This window comes from Mesoplodon bidens, assembly GCF_964165515.1.
Source record: "Mesoplodon bidens genome assembly, chromosome: 6".
Taxonomy (NCBI): Eukaryota; Metazoa; Chordata; class Mammalia; order Artiodactyla; family Ziphiidae; genus Mesoplodon; species Mesoplodon bidens.
In genome coordinates this window covers 13,734,893-13,753,320 of record NC_138162.1, presented here as the reverse complement: position 1 = coordinate 13,753,320, position 18,428 = coordinate 13,734,893, and the positions used below count along the sequence as shown (strand labels likewise).

The 18,428-nt window shown below is 36.9% G+C and overlaps 1 protein-coding gene across 2 annotated transcripts in view; it reads right to left on the bottom strand.

Moving 5' to 3' along the window:
• Nucleotides 1–18,428, bottom strand: part of C5 (complement C5) — a 77,822-nt gene that overhangs the window by 34,077 nt on the left and 25,317 nt on the right. For both annotated transcript variants that reach the window (XM_081238391.1, XM_081238392.1), the window contains 11 exons: nucleotides 18,169–18,372; nucleotides 16,672–16,881; nucleotides 16,401–16,550; nucleotides 15,201–15,330; nucleotides 14,167–14,229; nucleotides 12,860–13,057; nucleotides 10,812–10,902; nucleotides 9,268–9,341; nucleotides 8,233–8,372; nucleotides 4,443–4,670; nucleotides 3,196–3,256 (listed from right to left, as the gene is read on the bottom strand). In XM_081238391.1, the coding sequence (XP_081094517.1) occupies nucleotides 3,196–3,256; nucleotides 4,443–4,670; nucleotides 8,233–8,372; nucleotides 9,268–9,341; nucleotides 10,812–10,902; nucleotides 12,860–13,057; nucleotides 14,167–14,229; nucleotides 15,201–15,330; nucleotides 16,401–16,550; nucleotides 16,672–16,881; nucleotides 18,169–18,372 (1,549 nt within the window). The remainder of the gene's footprint in view (nucleotides 1–3,195; nucleotides 3,257–4,442; nucleotides 4,671–8,232; nucleotides 8,373–9,267; nucleotides 9,342–10,811; nucleotides 10,903–12,859; nucleotides 13,058–14,166; nucleotides 14,230–15,200; nucleotides 15,331–16,400; nucleotides 16,551–16,671; nucleotides 16,882–18,168; nucleotides 18,373–18,428) is intronic.

Here is an 18,428-nt window from a genome sequence, read left to right as displayed (position 1 = left end):
GGGAGATGAATAAGGATGTTCATTGCAGCATTGTTGATGGTAGTGGGGAACCTGTCACTAGGGGATGGGTAAGTAAAATTGTGGTGGAATTGGAACTGAGCAGAACCCTGCAGGGCCCCCAAGTACAAAAATGAGCAGTTAATGATTAAGACAATAGTCACAGACTGAGTGTCTGATGCACGTTCCTGAGTTGTTTTACAGATACTGTAACTGCCACCAGAGGAAAAAAGCTAACTGCATGAGGACCAGACTATAGCCATGACATTAGCTGCTCCATCTTGAGCAGTACTGAATCTATGGCTAGCACAATTCCAAGAACTGGCCTCAAGAGAATGGGATTAACATTATTGCTCATAATAAACTATATCTTTGTGGGCATCAAAATAATTGTATCTTACTCTGCCCATATATGTAAGCAGGCAACTAAAATTGTCAGCAAAGATGCTACAGACCCATGTTGACATTTTCCACTCTGAGAATATGGTGCCCTATGTCAGCATGAAGAAAGTTACGGAAGATGGAGCTTCACCCCTGATCCCATAGAAATGGAATGATGTTTGACAGTGGGGAATTGAAAGCACTGAGCCTGCGCTCTAGAGCCCACGAGCCACAACTACTGAACCTGTGTGCCACACCTACTGAAGCCCGCGCACTTTGAGCCCGTGCTCCACAACAAGAGAAGCCACTGCAATGAGAAGCCTGTGCACTGCAACCAAGAGTAGCCCCTGCTCACCGCAACTAGAGAAAGCCTACCGCACAGCAACGAAGACCCAACATAGCCAAAAATAAATTAAAAAAATAAAAAAGAATGACTAGCTCTCTACCCCCAACAGCCCCTTTAGAAATCCTGCAGGCAAATCACGTGGGCAAGATAACATCTGAAGAGTCAGCCAGTCTGCACGCAATGGAGAATGATGCAGAATTCAACCTTCTGCCTAGATGATTCACTGAGATTCTTCCCCCTTCTCCTTTAAAAACTGTAATGGCTGAGCAGAAACTTTGGAGTTGGTCTTGGGATGCAAGTCTACCTTCTCCCCAGATTGCCGGCTTCTTTGATTAAAGCATCTTTCCTTTCTATTGACATTTGCCTCTCAAATTATTGCCTTTTGAGTGGCAAGCAGCCGAACCTGAGTTTGGTAACAGAATATACTCTAAAATACTGTGTAGAAGCAGTGAATTAAATGCATGTATAGCAATAGAAATATTTGTTTAAAACAGAGTATTGTGTTTAAAAACTTAAGAACTAGAACAGGACCTATAGCACAATACCTTTTATATGTTAAAAAAACACACACACACAAAACAACCTTTCCTCCATACTCTAAGACATATTTCAAGCATATTAGATTGGGGGCATTTGAAGGAAGGGAAATGGGAGTGGAGGTCAGGCATGAGGAGAGAAAATAAAACATGAGAGGGGCCTGCCCAAACCAATGATGATGATGTGCTGAGAACTGAGGTGGGTGAGGAGCTGAACTCTCTGCATCTGAGATTTGAGAAGAAGTGGGGGAGAGAGCTTGTCAGGCAGAGAAAGCAGGAACCAAAGTCTAGGGCTAGTCTTGTGTATTGAGTTTCTGTGTTTAATCTCTTTTTAAACTGATGTCACATAATTTTAATTACTGTTACTTTACAATTTGTTCTGATACCTCATTCTCCCTCACTGATATTTTTCTCAGATTTCCTCTAACATTATTGTCTGTTTACTTTTCCAAATATGTTTTTTTAGCCTTTTAAAAAAAACTCTGTAAAGTATCATAGCAGTATAGCAATTCCAATATACACAGATGGGAAGTATTTAATAAAATCTCTGAAATAAACTAGACAGAATTGGTTGTCATCTTTACCCTATTTAGCACTCTGGAAAGTAACAAAGCTGCCTGAATCTAAGTTGTCTAAAATGATAAGGGAAAAAAGTCATATGACAAGATTGGAAAGAGGCATAGATTCTTTTTTTTAACCAAGATTTTTGACGGAGAGATCTATTCCCCGATAAAAGATCATTGTTGTCTTGTGGGCCTGATGTTCACACCTGGGATGGGTAAGACGGCTGTTTTGGAAAGCTGTTTGCAATAATGTTAGTATAGCAGGCATAAGGGGGAAGAGAAAGAGAAGACAAAGGAAGCAGTGGCTCTGAGGTGTGATGTGACTGCATGAGGCCAAAACCTCAGAATCTGTCATGTATCTCCCCATATATCCTTCACAGGCTGGGAGGAGGTCTGTGTGAAGATAAAATTAGAGAAAAAAGTTTGCATGAAGTCATCCTTATTCAGTTTATGGGACTCAGCTGATTAGAAATGTAAATATTAATTCTTTGCTTTCCTAGAGGAAATAGCACTCTGAGTATAGTGGTCTTGATTTGTAAGGAAACTTTTTTTTTTTCCATTGCTGTATCACTGAAAGAAAAGAAGAACGATACAATGCAACAATAAGGTAAATTGCAACCATTTAATAAGAACTACAGTAGTCTGTCTTTTTTTGGTGAAAATAATTGTTAACTGAAAACATTCTAAATTTCATAAATACATAGGTATTTAGGCCTTGATGAAGTGCTCAAATGTTTGCACAATTCTAACTCTAAGAAGATTCAAAAAAAAAAGGAAGATTCAGAATATCTCAACTGGAGGAAAAGCAAGGAAGCAGGAACAATAAGGAATGGCTTTGTTAAGTAGTTTATCAGCATTATTGTGTTTTCAAATAACACATGTTAGATAAGAATGTAAATGACTTTTTCTTAGGTGTTCTTTGGACTGATGGTTCTATAAGAAAACATTATAACTTATTATTGTGATGGATAGAATGGTAAAATGACTAATATATAAGGGAAGTCATGCGATGATTACTATTTCAATGCTTTGTATTTAAAACTAATGGGGTTACTTTGGGAATTCCCTGGAGGTCCAGTGGTTAGGGCTTGGTACTTTCACTGCCTGGGTTCGATCCCTGGTGGGGAAATAAGATCCTGATAGCCACGCCATGCGGCACAACAAACAAACAAACAAAAACCTAATGGGATTATTTTTCTTTGTTCTAAACCCATCCAGATTATAATGTAACACATGCTATCAAAAATGGCAGTGAACTAAGAAGTGGATATTTCTGATTCTAGACAATTAACATTTTTAAAAATAGTGTTTCAGGTTACACATCTCTCTAGGGCAAAAGACAACATATAAAATACAAACTCATTTTGCCTACCGTAGATACCCTTTGGGTCCAGAGTAGTGCCAGCATAACTTTCCCTTTTGACACCTTCTGGCTAAAATAAAGGCAAAAATTGTTCAGTTAAGAACATAATTAAATTTATATGACCTGAATGCTTGAATCAGCTTGACTACTTTTCCAATTAAAAAATCCTTTTTTTTTTTTTGAGAAGGCAAAGTATGTTTAAATACTTATATGCCTACCTCCAGGAATAAGATTTTCTGGCTATTTGCATGATGATCAGAGCAAACACTTAAATAAAAATTATTATAAGCCAGGTAATTGATCTAAGTGCTTTATATGTATTAGCTCATTTAATCTCAAAAATACTCTATGGAGTAGTGCTCCCATGTGACATACGAGGAAACTGACACCCAGAGAGATCAAGAAACTTATCAGATGTCACACTGCTAGGAAGTAGTGGAGCCAGGATTTAAACACAGGCAGTGTGGCTCCAGAATCTGTGCATGGAACCACCATGCAAAGATGTATAGAAAATAGAATGTGCCTTGCACAAAATAAGTCAATACATGTTTACTGAAGTGAATTTCATGGCTGAAAACAGAACTCAGAGAATGAAGACCTCGGAAGACCCAGTTCTGTCATTAACATTCTTGCCAAGAATCTTAATCTTAAAAAGATAACATGAAAACTCTCAACAGACTGTGTGGGTAAACAGTACTTAAAAAATGATAGTTTTCTTCCTTTTTTGGCCTGTTTACTCATTTACAAAATGGAAAATTTTCTAGACTATAAATTCTAAACTATAAATGCATGGATCCTATCTTATTTATTGCTGTAGCTCCAGTACTTAGCATAATATCTGGCACAGATTTCAAAACATTTTCTGAATGTGTTGGGGGAAAAAATACTCCAGAAAACTATATACCAAAATGTTAAAATTGGGTATCTCTGGTTGTAGGGGTTTTTGGTGGTTTTAATTTTCTTCTCTGTGGTTTTTCAGTATTCCATGCTTTCTACAATGAGCAAGTATCATTGTTTTATTTAAACTTTAAAAACATAATTTCAGACTTAAAGAAAAGTTATAAGAATAGTCCAAAAATATCTGAGATAACCTCCACCCAGATCCCCCCAAATGTTAACATTTTGTTATGTTTGTGTTATCATTTTCCCTCTGTGTGTCTCTTTCTGAATCACTTAAGCATGAGTTGTTGATAACTTTTTTTTTCAGAAAGAAAAAAGTGTTTTTGAAAGAATTTTTAAAAAGCATATTTTCTTACCACCACTCGTAATGTTTTTATTAAGATTTCGTTTCCAACAGAAGTCTCCAGTGAGAAGCTGATGTTGTGGAGGCCGATTTCCAGAGGAAGCACGCTGAAGGTCACCAAGTGGCTGGAGGAGCCCTCTATTCTCTGGGGCAGACATTTGGAGGAACTTTTCCCCTGACGGTCAATGTCTGGGCTTCCCGATGAACAGATTCCCTCCACGGGAGACATTTTAACACAGAACTGAAATATCACCAGTGAACAATTATTTCAAAACATTTTATGATAAGGAAAGCACGCCCTGATTACATTCATCTGGACAAAAACTCTCCCCTGGTACTCGTTAAACAATCCCTTAGATTCCAAGGCTGTAGAGAAAGCTCATTTCAGATTTTCTAAAACACACAAACCAGTTGCCATAGAGCTTAGCAATGTGACAGGATGTCTAGAAAGCTCAACACTGGCTCAGAAACATCTAACATTCCTTAGACTGTTACCTACTAAATCGGGTACAACACTACTGAAGTTCTTTGTTCATGTTGTCGTGATAGCATTTGTTACACTGTCTCTTTACATGTTTATATTTTAGGCAGCGGGAGCCCAGGCTCAGGCACTCTGTGTGTCTTATTCATCTTTGTATCTTATAGCTCAGCCTTTGGTATTCAATAAATTGTTTTATGAAAGACTGGAAACTCCATCTCTTGGCATTTAAGGTCTTGGCGAATATGCCCCCGACCAACTTTTCCAATCTTGCCTCTTATTAACTTCCCATTTGTACCCCATTATACAGCCAGACTCTGGCTCCGGAAAGACCTAGGTTCAAATCTTGGCTCTGCCATTTCCTGTGTGACAAGAGCACATTGCATGACCCTCCATTTCTTCATCTTTGTAATGGGGATAATAATGATACCTACTGACTTCTGGCTCAAACAGTGAATATTTTTCATCTCCTCTCCAAAATCTAGTGAACTGACAGAACTATACCAAAAATAATAAATCTGTAAGATCCAGAATAAATCAAGCAGGTAAACAAGGAAGAGTAACAACATTCAACAACTAATTTTGAGGAATTTCTCAAAAATGGTAAGCTCCTTTTCCCTCTTAACCATCTTCTTGGGAAACACAACAACTAGGGTGGGTGAGGCAGGAGTTAAAGAAGACTTTTGGGTCACCTGAGGCCAGTGATTCCCCCTGGAGAGCTGGGGTAGGGTAGTTAAGGAGAGTTACAGAAGAGTGATTTGATCAAATTCAACATGAATTCATTATAAAAACTCTTAGTAAATTGAGATAGAAAGCAACTTTTGAAACTGATAACAAATATCAAAAAAACAAACCCAAAACCCAAAAATTCTGGCAGTGGTTCTGCTTTCAGAAATAGCCAAGTAGCTCCTACTTGGATAACTCTTCTGCAAATAATAATTACAAGCTCTAGACAAAATACATATTTAAAAAAACCAAAAACAACCTGAAGGCACTAGAGATTGGAAGAGAAGGTGACACTCAGAAGAAAGGAGGGACACTGTGTGAGGGTCCTATTTTTTTACAGTTTTAACCTGAGGGCAGTCACCATTAGTCCCTTAAGGAGTAGCTAAACCTCCAGTAGAACCTGCCATCTTATTGGCTTAAAGAACCAAGGGACAGAGTATGGCGCAGCCACCACAGCGGAAAAGTGAAGGACCTCCAGGTTCAGCATATAAACTTTGCTCAAACCTGGTCAACCCTTGAACTACGCACAGCACAGATTCTAAGCATCCCAGCTAAGGCTAAAGGAACTGAAATGAGATTTCAAAGTTTGAGATTAATTCAGCCAACTGCCTGCTAAAACACACAAACCAAGATGAAAGCTCTTCAGAGGATCATAATAGAATCCAGAGTCTCTATAACATTTCATTAAGAAAGTCCAAGGGTCAATGCAAAGTTACTAGATGTAAAGAAATAGGAAAGTGTGATCTGTACTCAAGAGGAAAGGTAATTAATCGGTAATTATCCTGAGATATCTCAGATGTTCTTGTTTCTTGTTTTGATATGATGAATACGGCACTGATAATTTAAAAATTAACTAAAATATGGCAGTACCATGAGATGTGCGACACTTAAAATACTGTCTAATTATAATTATGTCATTGCACTTTGTGGTGCTCTGAGCAGTAATGCAATGCAATGAAAGCAGTACATACGGTCTATGTCACAACTACTCAACTCTGCCATGGATAATACCTACACAACGGGTGTGGCTTTAAACTTTATTTATGGACACTGAAATTTGAATTTCATATAATTTTCATGTGCCATGAAATATTCTTCTTCTACTTCTCCCCCTCAACCTTTTAGAAATGTGAAAAACATTCTTATCTTATAGGCCATAAAAGAAGAGGGAGCAGGCCAGTTTTGGCCCATGGGCCATAGATTGCTGACCCCTGATCTAGTACATAAAGCAAAAGAATGAAGAGATGTAAAAAATTCAATATTGTAGACAAGTCAGTTTCCCTTACAGTAATTTATAAATTCAGGATAATACCTATGAAGACCTGAATACATTTTTAACTAGATCAGCAAGCAATTATTTGACACTTAGAGGCTTATAATCATAAAACTTAAAAATAATTCAACTTCAGTATATGTACATATTTTTGTTGCATCAAAGTATGAGAGAGTAATCGATAGAAAACATTCAAGTGTAAAATATATAACACTAGGAGAGTGGAATGGAAATATGAGTTCACAGATAAAAGGAATGGTATATAATCTGTTCACAAGAGTTTATTTGGGTATTTTTAAATGGATTGCTATGGTATTTAGATTCACTGTATACCTTTAAAAGTTTGATATAACAGTTTTATTTTTAAAATATCAATACTCAAGTATTCCCAGTTATAAATTTGCATATTTTTTTGAACTTATGAAGAAAAATTTTAGATGCCAATTTAAAAATGTGCCAATGGGGTACTTAGTTTTTCCAAAAAGATTTAGGGAGCTATAAGCGAAATATTTGGAGACCACTGAAATACTCATGTCTAAGAATAAAATTAGAGCTTTAAAAAAAAGAGTCAGATTTTCAGACTGCATTGAGTTCCTATATAAAATTTTGTGATTGTGATTTTCAAGTGAAATCAGACAGCCTAATGTGTAACTCTGTTTAGAAATGTGTTGGCAAAAAGAAGACAAATGGTGGGTCTGGCCATGGCTGGAGTTTTTCACAGAGTGTACCCCAGAGCAAAAGGGGATCAAGGGAGTTGACATGTTTTTAATCAGTGAGGCTATAATGATGGCTTATGAATTCTAACCTGAACAAGGAGTGAAGTAAAGCCTTTAGCATAAGAAGGCTAATGAAGAATAAAAAGTAATGGAGTCAAAGAGCTGGAGGTTTCAATGATGCTGTAGAACTGTAGCTACAAAGTAACAAGGTTAATGAGTCAGAAGGATAGGTAGGAGGTGGTCAGTTGGTGAGATGTTTGAAATCAAATTTTCCAGGGGGAAGACAAGATCAGCAAAGTGAAGAGTGTGAATGGCTAAAATGGAGGAAAGGAAAGGGTTGTTAGAGATAAGGAGATCAGGGTGATGAATGAACCAAATGTAAGCTCATCTTTCTCTGAGCCTCCACAGCACATTGATTATCTTAAGGACTTGTATTCTTCATTGAATTGGGGTTGTATGAATAGTTATCTTAACTCTTCTTCTTTTCTTCTTCCCTTCATTGAGTTGAGTTTGTGTGTGTGTGTATGGGATAATTCCATTAATAGAATTCTCAGAAAATCAGGGACATCTTCATTTTTTCCATTTATTTGAACATACCATAAATACTTACCAGAATTCCAGATGTTCTATAGTTGTAAACAGTTCCACTCAACTGGATCTGTTCCCCTCGTACAACAGAATATGGTATATTCATTTCCAGGAAGACATTTTTGAACACCTTTGCCTTGAGAGTATCAGCAACACATATACCTTCAGCCCAAAGTGAAAGCAAAGTTGAAGCATATTAGGGAATTCCCATAATGCCTTATTAGTATTAAAATGTCTCAGATTTGCTTTGCTTCAAGGAAAAAATGAAAGTTAGATGATGTTTTTCTCTGCCCTAACACCCCATGTCCTTGAATTTTCTACTCACTGATTTTTTTAAATTGAGCTATAATTGAAGTATAATATTATATTAGCTTCAGGTGTACAACATGATTCAATATTTGTATACATAAGTCTAGTTAACATCCACCACCACACATATTACAAATTATTTTTCTTGTGGTAAGAACTTTTAAGATCTATTCTTTTATCATTGTTCTTCATTCAATAATTATTAGTATTAACAGAAAACTTCATTTGTCCAACAAATATTTAATTCTATTTAAGGCGTGAGAATGTTTATTAACTAGAGCACCAAATCTCTTTTTTAGATATTCATTATTGGTTCCGTTTAATCGGCATAAAATTTTGATTGTGGAAACCAAGATTTATAAGAACAAAATATAGCAAGCAAACAAGCCAAGCCTGAAATTATTTATAAACTGTCTGCACTAAATCACCACAAAAGGGCACTAGTCCAGGGGAGAAATTATATATTTTTCTCTAACTCTACTGAATCTTCTACTCACTGAAAAAATACAAAGGAAAATGGGGGCTTCACATCAGTATTTATGAAATGATGGCTAATAGAAGAACAAAAGAAGAAACTGATACAGTCCACGATGTGGGCACATCTAAGTCTCTTTGTAATACATTAAAAATAGGTTTTAATAAATGACACCACTTAAGTCCTGTGTAAACTAAAAAAACAATAACAAAAAACTGCATTTTGCCAAATCAAATCATTCCTTACATGAGTATATAACTTCAATTTGCTTACCACTATTTGAAATGCCAACACCTTGAATTTCCCAGGTAGTTAGAGAATCAGGTAGCACAAACTGCAACTGGTTTCTGAAAGTTAAAATGTTGATATATTCAAATACATCGGAACATTGATTAACCCAAATTGACAGCTTGCATTAACAGAATTCTTGCTTCATACTACTTTAGAAGAAAGAAAAAAATCACAACAGAACAAAATCACATCAGGTATTAAAGAAAAATCAAGCAAGAAAAGTTTATTCAGTAACTCTTATACTCATTCCATGTTTTTAGATATTTCACTTGTATTATGAGAATTCAAATTCAGAAGGATGTCTTTGAAACATTGCAAATTCAAAACATACAATTCAAAGAAAAAAATTATGTTTATTGTGTAGTATGTTCTAAAATAGGGAAGCAAAATACTAATGCATTTTAACACTGCTCATAACGAAGTTGATATAACTAAAAATTTCTGATTAAGATCAAGCTTATACTCATTCAACAAACAGCTATTGTGCACCAACTTTGTGTCAAGCATAGCACTAAATACTGAGTACACAGCACTCATAGATACAGTCCTGCTCTCAAGCAGTTCACGGTCTAGTGGAAGAAATAGTTCAGTATATAAATTGCGATTCACTGTAATAACTGTACCAATAAAACTTTAAAAAAGTTCAGAGGCGGTGTGCATTGATTCAACAAATTTATTTTAGTGCCTCTAGAAGCCAGACCCTATGCCAGGTCCTGAATATAAAACTAACCTGAATTTAGTCCTTGTCCTGGAAGTATTTACATTTTAATGTGGAAGACAGTCAGGTAAACAGGACATTATTATATTGTGTGATATGTGCAACAGAGTTCATTGAGAGGGGCAATACATCCAATCACTGGGTGGGGGACAGTGGTGGAAAGGTCTGAGAGGGGAAATGCTAGCCAAGGGGCAATGTCAGATGAAGTGGACAACACTGTGGAGGAGGAATCAGGCAGGACAAGGGTAGAGGCCAGGAGACCCATTAGAAGTCGGATGTCAGGCCCTGAACTCACTGCCTTGACGGCTCCTTGGAAAGTCTGTGCTTTGAGCCCCACCCCCCCAACCCCCTGGCCCACCTGAGGAAGGATGACACTAAGGGAAGGGGCACTGTTTTCAGTGCCTGGTACAGAGTAGGCATTCTATAAACATGTGTTGAATAAAGGACTTTAACGAGAAAAGAACCTTTCTCCCTATTAATCAATGTTTTGTAGTTACAGATATTTCAGGATGAAAACAGCTGCATAATGCAGTGTAAAGCACACAGTTGTGCTCGGTAAAGGCTACCTGAAATGGAATGAAGTTGAATGGAATGGTACCCTTCTTCCCCAAGAGTTAATCATGACCTGGAACCAATTATTAGAAGAAATCACACGCTAAAAAAAAAGAAGTAAAATAAAATTTGACCCAATGGTGGTATAATCTTAACTCTTAAATAAAATATTGGGAAATGGGTAGTTTCCAGATTTTTGGTCAGAATATTTGCATTTTCCCATATTTTTCAGAGAAATGTCAAAGAAGTATAATACCTTTTGGGGACATGATGAACTTCCCATAACCAGCTTTCTGGAAAATAAGTCCTTATTTCTGGTTTGGTTACTGGTAAAAGAGTCTTTATATCTGGGGGAAAAAGTATATTTGGTTATGGAAAAACAACATAAATTCTACTTAGAGCTGAATTTTAAAATATGGACATTAATTAATAGCTTAAGCATTTTCGGAAAGGTCAATAAAACATTTTGTTTAGTGATTTCAAAATAGAACAATAAAGGCCTTAGGATTTCTCCACTAGTGGCACTGACAAAATGAATAAAGCCTAAAAATATGTTTAATAATTTGTTTTTTAAATTGCTAAATGTTTCATGTTCGGGAAATTATACAAGATACTAATTAGTCTCTAAAGTTATTTGCATTTAAAAAATTGCAATAATTGTTTTTATTTTGTAAAATAGGGAGGTTTATATGATTATCTGCCTTACCTCAGAAATTTATTTATATTTTCTTTAATAAAAATGGACAGAAAAAAAAATAATGGACAGAATGTCTGCTTCTGTCCAAGATGCACTGATAGGGACTGGAGTTACACCTCTGCCTTAAGAAAACTAGAAAGCCAGACACAAGAGCTTTCAAATATTAGAGCATAAGTGAGCCAGGACAGTGATCCTTGAGAAAAGGGAGACAGATTGGATGAACCCTAAACTTATCCAGGTTTACTGTCTGGAGGCAGTTTACAGGCTTTAGAGCAGGGAGAGAAACCCATACAGACCCTGGCAGAGTTGCAACACCATCCATGGGAATTTGGGAGGCCAAGCTGTCTAGAACAAGGGACAGAGAGGAGGGAGCTACAGAGGCTGAATTCCAGGCAGCTGATGCCAACCCAGATGATTAGAGTTGAAAAACTGGACCACAAAAGATGGATACGTACTAGATTATTCATAAAAAATACTGTGTGTACTAAGCAAAAATCTGAAAACAACCTAAATATATCTAATAACCTGGTTTTGATAAATGGCCACAAGAATTTATTTCTGCAGAAATGTACCCACTCAGAATGATGACATTTAAGACATACTGTTAAGGACTTCCCTGGTGGCTCAGTGATTAAGAATCCGCCTGCCAATGCAGGGGACACAGGTTCGAGCCCTGGTCTGGGAAGATTCCACATGACGTGGAATAACTAAGCCCATGCGCCACAACTACTGAGCCTGTGCTCTAGAGCCCACGAGCCACAACTACTGAGCCCATGTGCCGCAGCTACTGAAGCCCTCACGCCTAGAGCCCATGCTCTGCAACAAGAGAAGTCACCGCAATGAGAAGCCTGTGCACCACAACAAAAGAATAGCCCCTGCTCACGGCAACTAGAGAAAGCCTGTGCACAGCAATGAAGACCCAACGCAGCCAAAAATAAATAAATAAATAAATATTTTTAAAAAGGAAAAAAAGTAACAACAACAAAAAAAGACATACTGTTAAGCAAAACAATCAAACAGGATCTGTCACTCTGCTTTTGTTCGTCTTGACTGTATATAAATGAGTTGAAAATCCTAAAAGTTCTGAAAACATGTTAATGAGAGTTCTATAAATTCTGAAAATGTATATTGTGGTTGAAATTGAAATAAGATTTCAACTTTATGTGAGTACATTTAAGGTTATGCTACATTTAGAAATCTTTTGCTATATGTGGTCAGTATAGGTATAAACAGAATTTTTAATGGTTGTAATATCACAGAACCATGGAATTTTAGAACTCAAAGGCATATTAGAGATCACCTGGCCCAAGCTTCTTGCTTTAAAAATGAGGAGATTGAGGCTCAGAGAGGATAAATAATCATTCATGTTTATAGAATGAGTCAGCTTCAAACTCGCCTGGGTCTTGACTACGGACTAGTGCACTCTGCTCTGTACTATATATACCTCTTCTGATTCCCAAAAATGACAACAAAATTTTTTTCTTAACAGCATTTGCAAGTTATCTTTTCTACTTCCCATTTTAAATAGAGCATGTAAACCACCTTTTCTGGAAGCATCAAATTACATCAAGTTCCCCATATTTTCCAATAGAAAATGTCAAACTTACGTAGCCTTCCCAATTGGATATTTTTATGAGTCTCATTAGCACGGAACTGGCTTGCGATGGCACAACAGTTCTTGAAAGCTTTGACGCATCTTGGGCCTATCTTAATCCGAGCGGCTCGCTGCTCACAGTTTTCATCATCATTACGATGGGCTCCATCATAACAACATTTCTTCAACTTTGCATATTGGTATTTAGCAGCTGAAATGGTAATAATTCAAGTGCCCTTGATTATGCATAGAGTCAAAACATCTCAGGCTTAGAAAGGCTCTTGAGGGATACTGGATTTCTGCTGTCACAGGACCCCAGCCCCACAACAGCCATGGCTAGTTGACTGTCCAGGCCCGCTTTGGAACTACCCTAGGAATGGGAGAATGTGGCCTCATAAGGTAGTCCACTCTGATTTGCACTAAATGGTTAAGAGCTTCCTGCAACTAAGCTGAGTACTGACTTTTGAAACTGGCACCTTGGGGTCAGCAGCACCCTTTGAGTAACATAAGTTAATGATCTGAGAAGCCTGAAAATATCTGAAGATAGTTATCATCATTATACAAGTATGTTCTTCTTCAAGCTAAAATTCCTATTTTTTTCAAACGTTTCTTGTGGTTTGTGGTTTCAAACATTTCTTCACCAGTGGCATCTTTCCTCATCATAAGTGCTTCGATTAATCAGTATCTCTCTTTTCATATCATTAAAACTTAGAATGAAGGTTAGAATTAAAATGACTCATATACAGATGGAAAGTATTATTGTACTACTATAAACATCTTTATTAGTTGAGCTCAGGGCACTGACTCCTGGTTCAATGTTCTTTCTATTATAGCATTGCCAATTATCATATCTCTGTTCTGAATAATACTTAAAAATAATTTCTGTTGGGATTATTCCCCCCCCCAAATAATCTAAAATACTCTTAACTGTTAAATGTATGCAAGAAGAGATAGACTTCCAGGTATATCTCAAAGTTACTTAAATCATGGATTTTGTTAGAATAAAATGGAAGAATATGATTTTAATTACTAGATGAAGTTTGCAGAGAGGAAATATTTGTGACAAATAAAAGTTAATCTTTTATATTTTAGAGATCAAAATAACAAAGACTTATTTCCCTCAGATTAAGGTTATGGCAAATGAACTATTGGATTAATTTGGATTAACCTTTCCAGGGGAGGTGAGCTAGATGTCTGTACATATCTTTCTTTTCACCCATTCTATTTGAATTAGGAGAAATTAGATAATGTTCACTTTTCTCCACCTTTTGAATGACACAATCATAACCTTTTGGCAATCACATGAAACTTTTAGAGTACCTTCTTCCTCTATCTTCTTTTGCAGCGTTCTTTTTGGCCTGAGAATTTCTTTACAAGGTTCATCTGTTTTAAAAAGATAAAGAAAAAGAAGGGGAAAAAGGAGATAAAATCTCAAAAACCACAAAATTCCGTGAAATTGTTTAACTTTTTAAAACATTCACATCATTCATTCAACAAATATTGAGAACCTGCTTTCGACTAAGCACCGCACACTACACATCTCAATATGACTTGTTTTTAGAGGGGCTCACAATCTATTGTCACACAGTTTGACTTGTTTGATCTGAATTTGGTTTTTAATCCTGCAACCTTTTTGATCCACTGATTACAAGGAAATATCTAAGCTTTTAGAGTGAGCCATGTTTCCGTTAGGTATGGTATTTTAATTATTTTTGGTGTTTATATTACTACAAATAATAGTATCACGTATAATTATGAACAATTTTAAAACCACAGAAAGAAAATGATTAAGATGTGGTCCTTGCCCTTAAAGAGCTCCCAGTGCAGTGACTGAGGCAAGGTGTGTAATTAAGTGTAAGAACGTACAATGATGCACTGCTATAAATAGATCTAGTCCTCCCTATGGTATTCCCCCTATTAAAGGAGGAGGTAATGATCAATTCTATATGGGGAAGAGGCCAAATTAAGGAGATGATTCTTCTTCTAGCTTCTCCAGGCTAATAAAAGGGAAAGCAGTCCTAATAAGGAAAGGCCCAAAGATGTAAAATAGTGCCACCCATAACTAACTTGGTTCTGTATGGCTTAGACATAAGGTCATGTAGAGTGAGATGAGAAACAGCTGGAAAGAGCTGGAGAGAGGATCATGGAAGGCCTTGAGTATTACAGTAAAGAATTTGTACTTTATCTTGAAGGCTAATGAAACATTTTATACAGAGGAGTTACCTAGTCATATTATAAGATCAGTGTAGAGAATATTCTGGAGGAGGGACAAAACTGAGGTCTGGGAGGCAAATCATCCATGTAAATTTCAGGAATCAATTTGAAGAATAAACAAAAAGTACTGAGTGTTTTACCATTTTCTTGGGAGTCATCTGCATTTGCGTTGGTGAGGAAGGTGAGTCCAGCCAGGTGGAATACATCTGCATTGTTGCGGCCACCACCTGCCCCGCAGCCCAGGTCACTCTTCTCTAAAGTTTGAAATACCTGTCCAGAGGTAGTTAGTTAATTTAATAATTCTTAGGAGTTAACAAAAGGCAAAATGGTGAGCCTATTCAGATGTGGAAATCATTCCTCTGAAAAACTAAAGGTACAAGTTGTTACATGGTTCTAAAAAATCTGTGAAATGCACAGCCCACTCATTTATCAGATGGGCAAAGACCAAATTTCCCAACTTCATTCCTTTAGTTTGTCCTTTTGTATTTAGAAATACTTATCTATTCAAAATTAAATCAAGAACTAAGTCTTAAGCTTTGATGAGGTGATTCTTCGAAATTGACCCCATGCTGTGTTGTACACAGGATGCATACTGCAATCAATATAATGTTCAAAAAAGAATAAATGAGTGAATATATGAATAAGTGAATTAATAAACAAGCTAATTTTTAAGTCGCTAACAGAAAAAAGAGCACAATCTCTTGCATTTTGGGGAAGAGGGCTCTAGGTTGTAAGTGGGTGAGAACTTGTTTGCGGGGGGAGGCTTTTTCCAGTTTTAATTTTGACCCCAAATGTTTTTTCCTTTCTGAATGTTTTTAACTTAATAGTTTCTCAGTTCTTTCTTCCTCCTTCAAAGAAATTCAAGCCTAGAAAATAGAAGCAGAGCTTAGGGGAGATAAATGGGAACTTAGGGGAAGTGAACCATTTTCAGATTCTTCTGGGCCACAGATTTTAATGAGTAAGAAAAAGGACACAAAACCCAAAAAACCCCCAGTGGTTGCCTATTCATTCTTCTCTGTTGCTGCTACTATAAACTCCCTGCTCCCAAATCTCCAAACCCTCCCAATCAATGGCACTTTGCCCATGAATGTAATTGCTATCATGGCATATGTTTTTAAAGTGCTTAATTCCATACTTGGAAAAGTAAAAATGGATAGACCTGGGCTTTAGAGGCTAACGTGAGGATGGCTTACCTTCCTAAGAGTCACTGTTTTGAGTAGACTATAGAAAAGCAGGTCTAGTCTTCCCTTAATTCTTCCCCCACGACTTACCCTAATGGCCACACTTTGTGAAGTACTGCATAGGGCCACCCCAGTAACCAAGGCCATGCACTACTTAACTCTTTCCAGGGGTTTCTTGGCTGTCCTTTGCACCCCGTATATAGCACTGTCCACTGCCATTAAAGCCACCCAGGAGTACAACTCAGTTGCCATATTAAGAGATACATGTTGGCCAGGGGAATATGTATCAGCACTTGGAGACAGATGAACCTATAAGGTCATTTGAAAAAGAAAATATCATTTGTATGACACAAAAACTTCACAGATAGCTGCATTTACAGCCCCTTTATTCAGAAGAAAGTTGGATTGTGACTTATAGTTTGTGGCTTACCTGGAGCTGGTTGCCACACTTTTCTTCAATATTTAACCAGACTGAGTCAGACACTAATTCTGCGGTCTGTTCTCCTGTAACAATGTAATAGACCAGGAGACGAGCTGAAGGAACCATGTTCTGTGTCACTGGAATGTTTATACTTTGATAATCTGAATCTGAAAGTTTATCCCTTGTGCCAAAGTGAACGATTTTGCCCTTGGATAAAATCTAAAAATAAACAGCAGTAGCAACGGTAATTATAAAAACAAAACATTTGCTTCAGGATGGAGCTTGGAGCTGGAGTAGAAATTACGTTAAAGAAAAAGAAAGTTAACATTGTATGGGCCTACTATGTGCCAGGAACTTTACATTTAATTAACTCTTTTAGTTCCCATAATAACCAGAAGCATAGGAATACTATCTCCATTGTGCAGATAAAGGGACTGAGGTTCAGGAATTAACTAAATGTCATACTGATTTCAGTTCAAAACCACCTAGCTACGAATTCAGAGAGCTAAAATTTGACCTCAAATCTGTTTAAAGTCATCACACTGTCATTAACATCTCCTTGTTTAGTTGATTAAAAAATATAGATGAGGAGGTAGAGTGCATCTTCTTTTTCCCTAATTTCTGGCCTTAAGTTTTAAAGCCAGAGATTAGGTACTAAATTCGAGGTGTGAGGTTAAAAAAAAACCACCCTAAAAATCATATGAAGCCAAAATGTCCTCAAAGATCCCTTAAATTGTCCTTAGAGAACAGGACTGTATATGTGGTTTTGGTACGTAGTCCCTAAACAAGTCCCCTAATTATTCATCAGTCAGTATGGTCCTCATTTATTTTTAAATTTCTTCTTCAAAACTGTTGAAAAAAATCATCATCACCTGTTTGGCCTGATCATCAGAATAATTAATTCCATTTCTTGGGTAATTGTCAGGAAGCCCTTAACATTTTTTTTACATTCTTTCCTACCTTTCACTGCCAGCCTTGACTGACACCTCCGTTTAATTTAAGTGATGTAACAGGGATGTTGCTGGAGCAAGTATGATATGACTCAAACCCTTAAGAACAGGATTTGGGTCCCCTCTTTTTTCCAATGAAATGCACATATTTTAAATGGGTCTAGGCATGTAATCTTTGGCCATGAAGTAGAGCAGAGGTAATGTGAGAATTTAATCAGGCTCTCTCTATGGAGGAATCAGGCTGTCTTTGGTGAAAGGCATATAACACAGAGTCAGAGGTTCCCAGGTCTAATCTAACTACAACCTTCCTCTTCCCAACTGAGTGACTGTAGTGAGTCTTTAACCTCTTTGTCCCTCAGTTTCCTCATCTGTGAAGTAGTCATGAAAATCATGCCCTGTCTCAAAGGCTTTTGAAAAGCTGATTATCAAATTAGATGATGTTTTGGAAAGTGCTTTGTAAGAATATATGTAAGGGATCATTCTAACGCTTTTCTATAAGCAAAGGAAAATCAGGTGGGGGAATAGATAGGTGTAAATCTATCATTATTATACTTACCAAGTAATTATAGTGAGTTATTTTGTCAATATATGGACTTCTGGGGGTAACAACAATATTCAGATGTTCTCCCACAAGCAAAAGTTTATAGTTTTCAGTCCAGTCAATATAAAGATAACTTTGGCTGAGAGATGAATATGCTATTGCTCGGTAATCTTCACTGGCCTGATTTTCTTCTGGAAGGTCTGGGTCCTTGGTCCTGACCTGAAAAGGAAAAAAAGTGAAAAAAGATACATGGACTGTGATGTAATGTTTTCTGT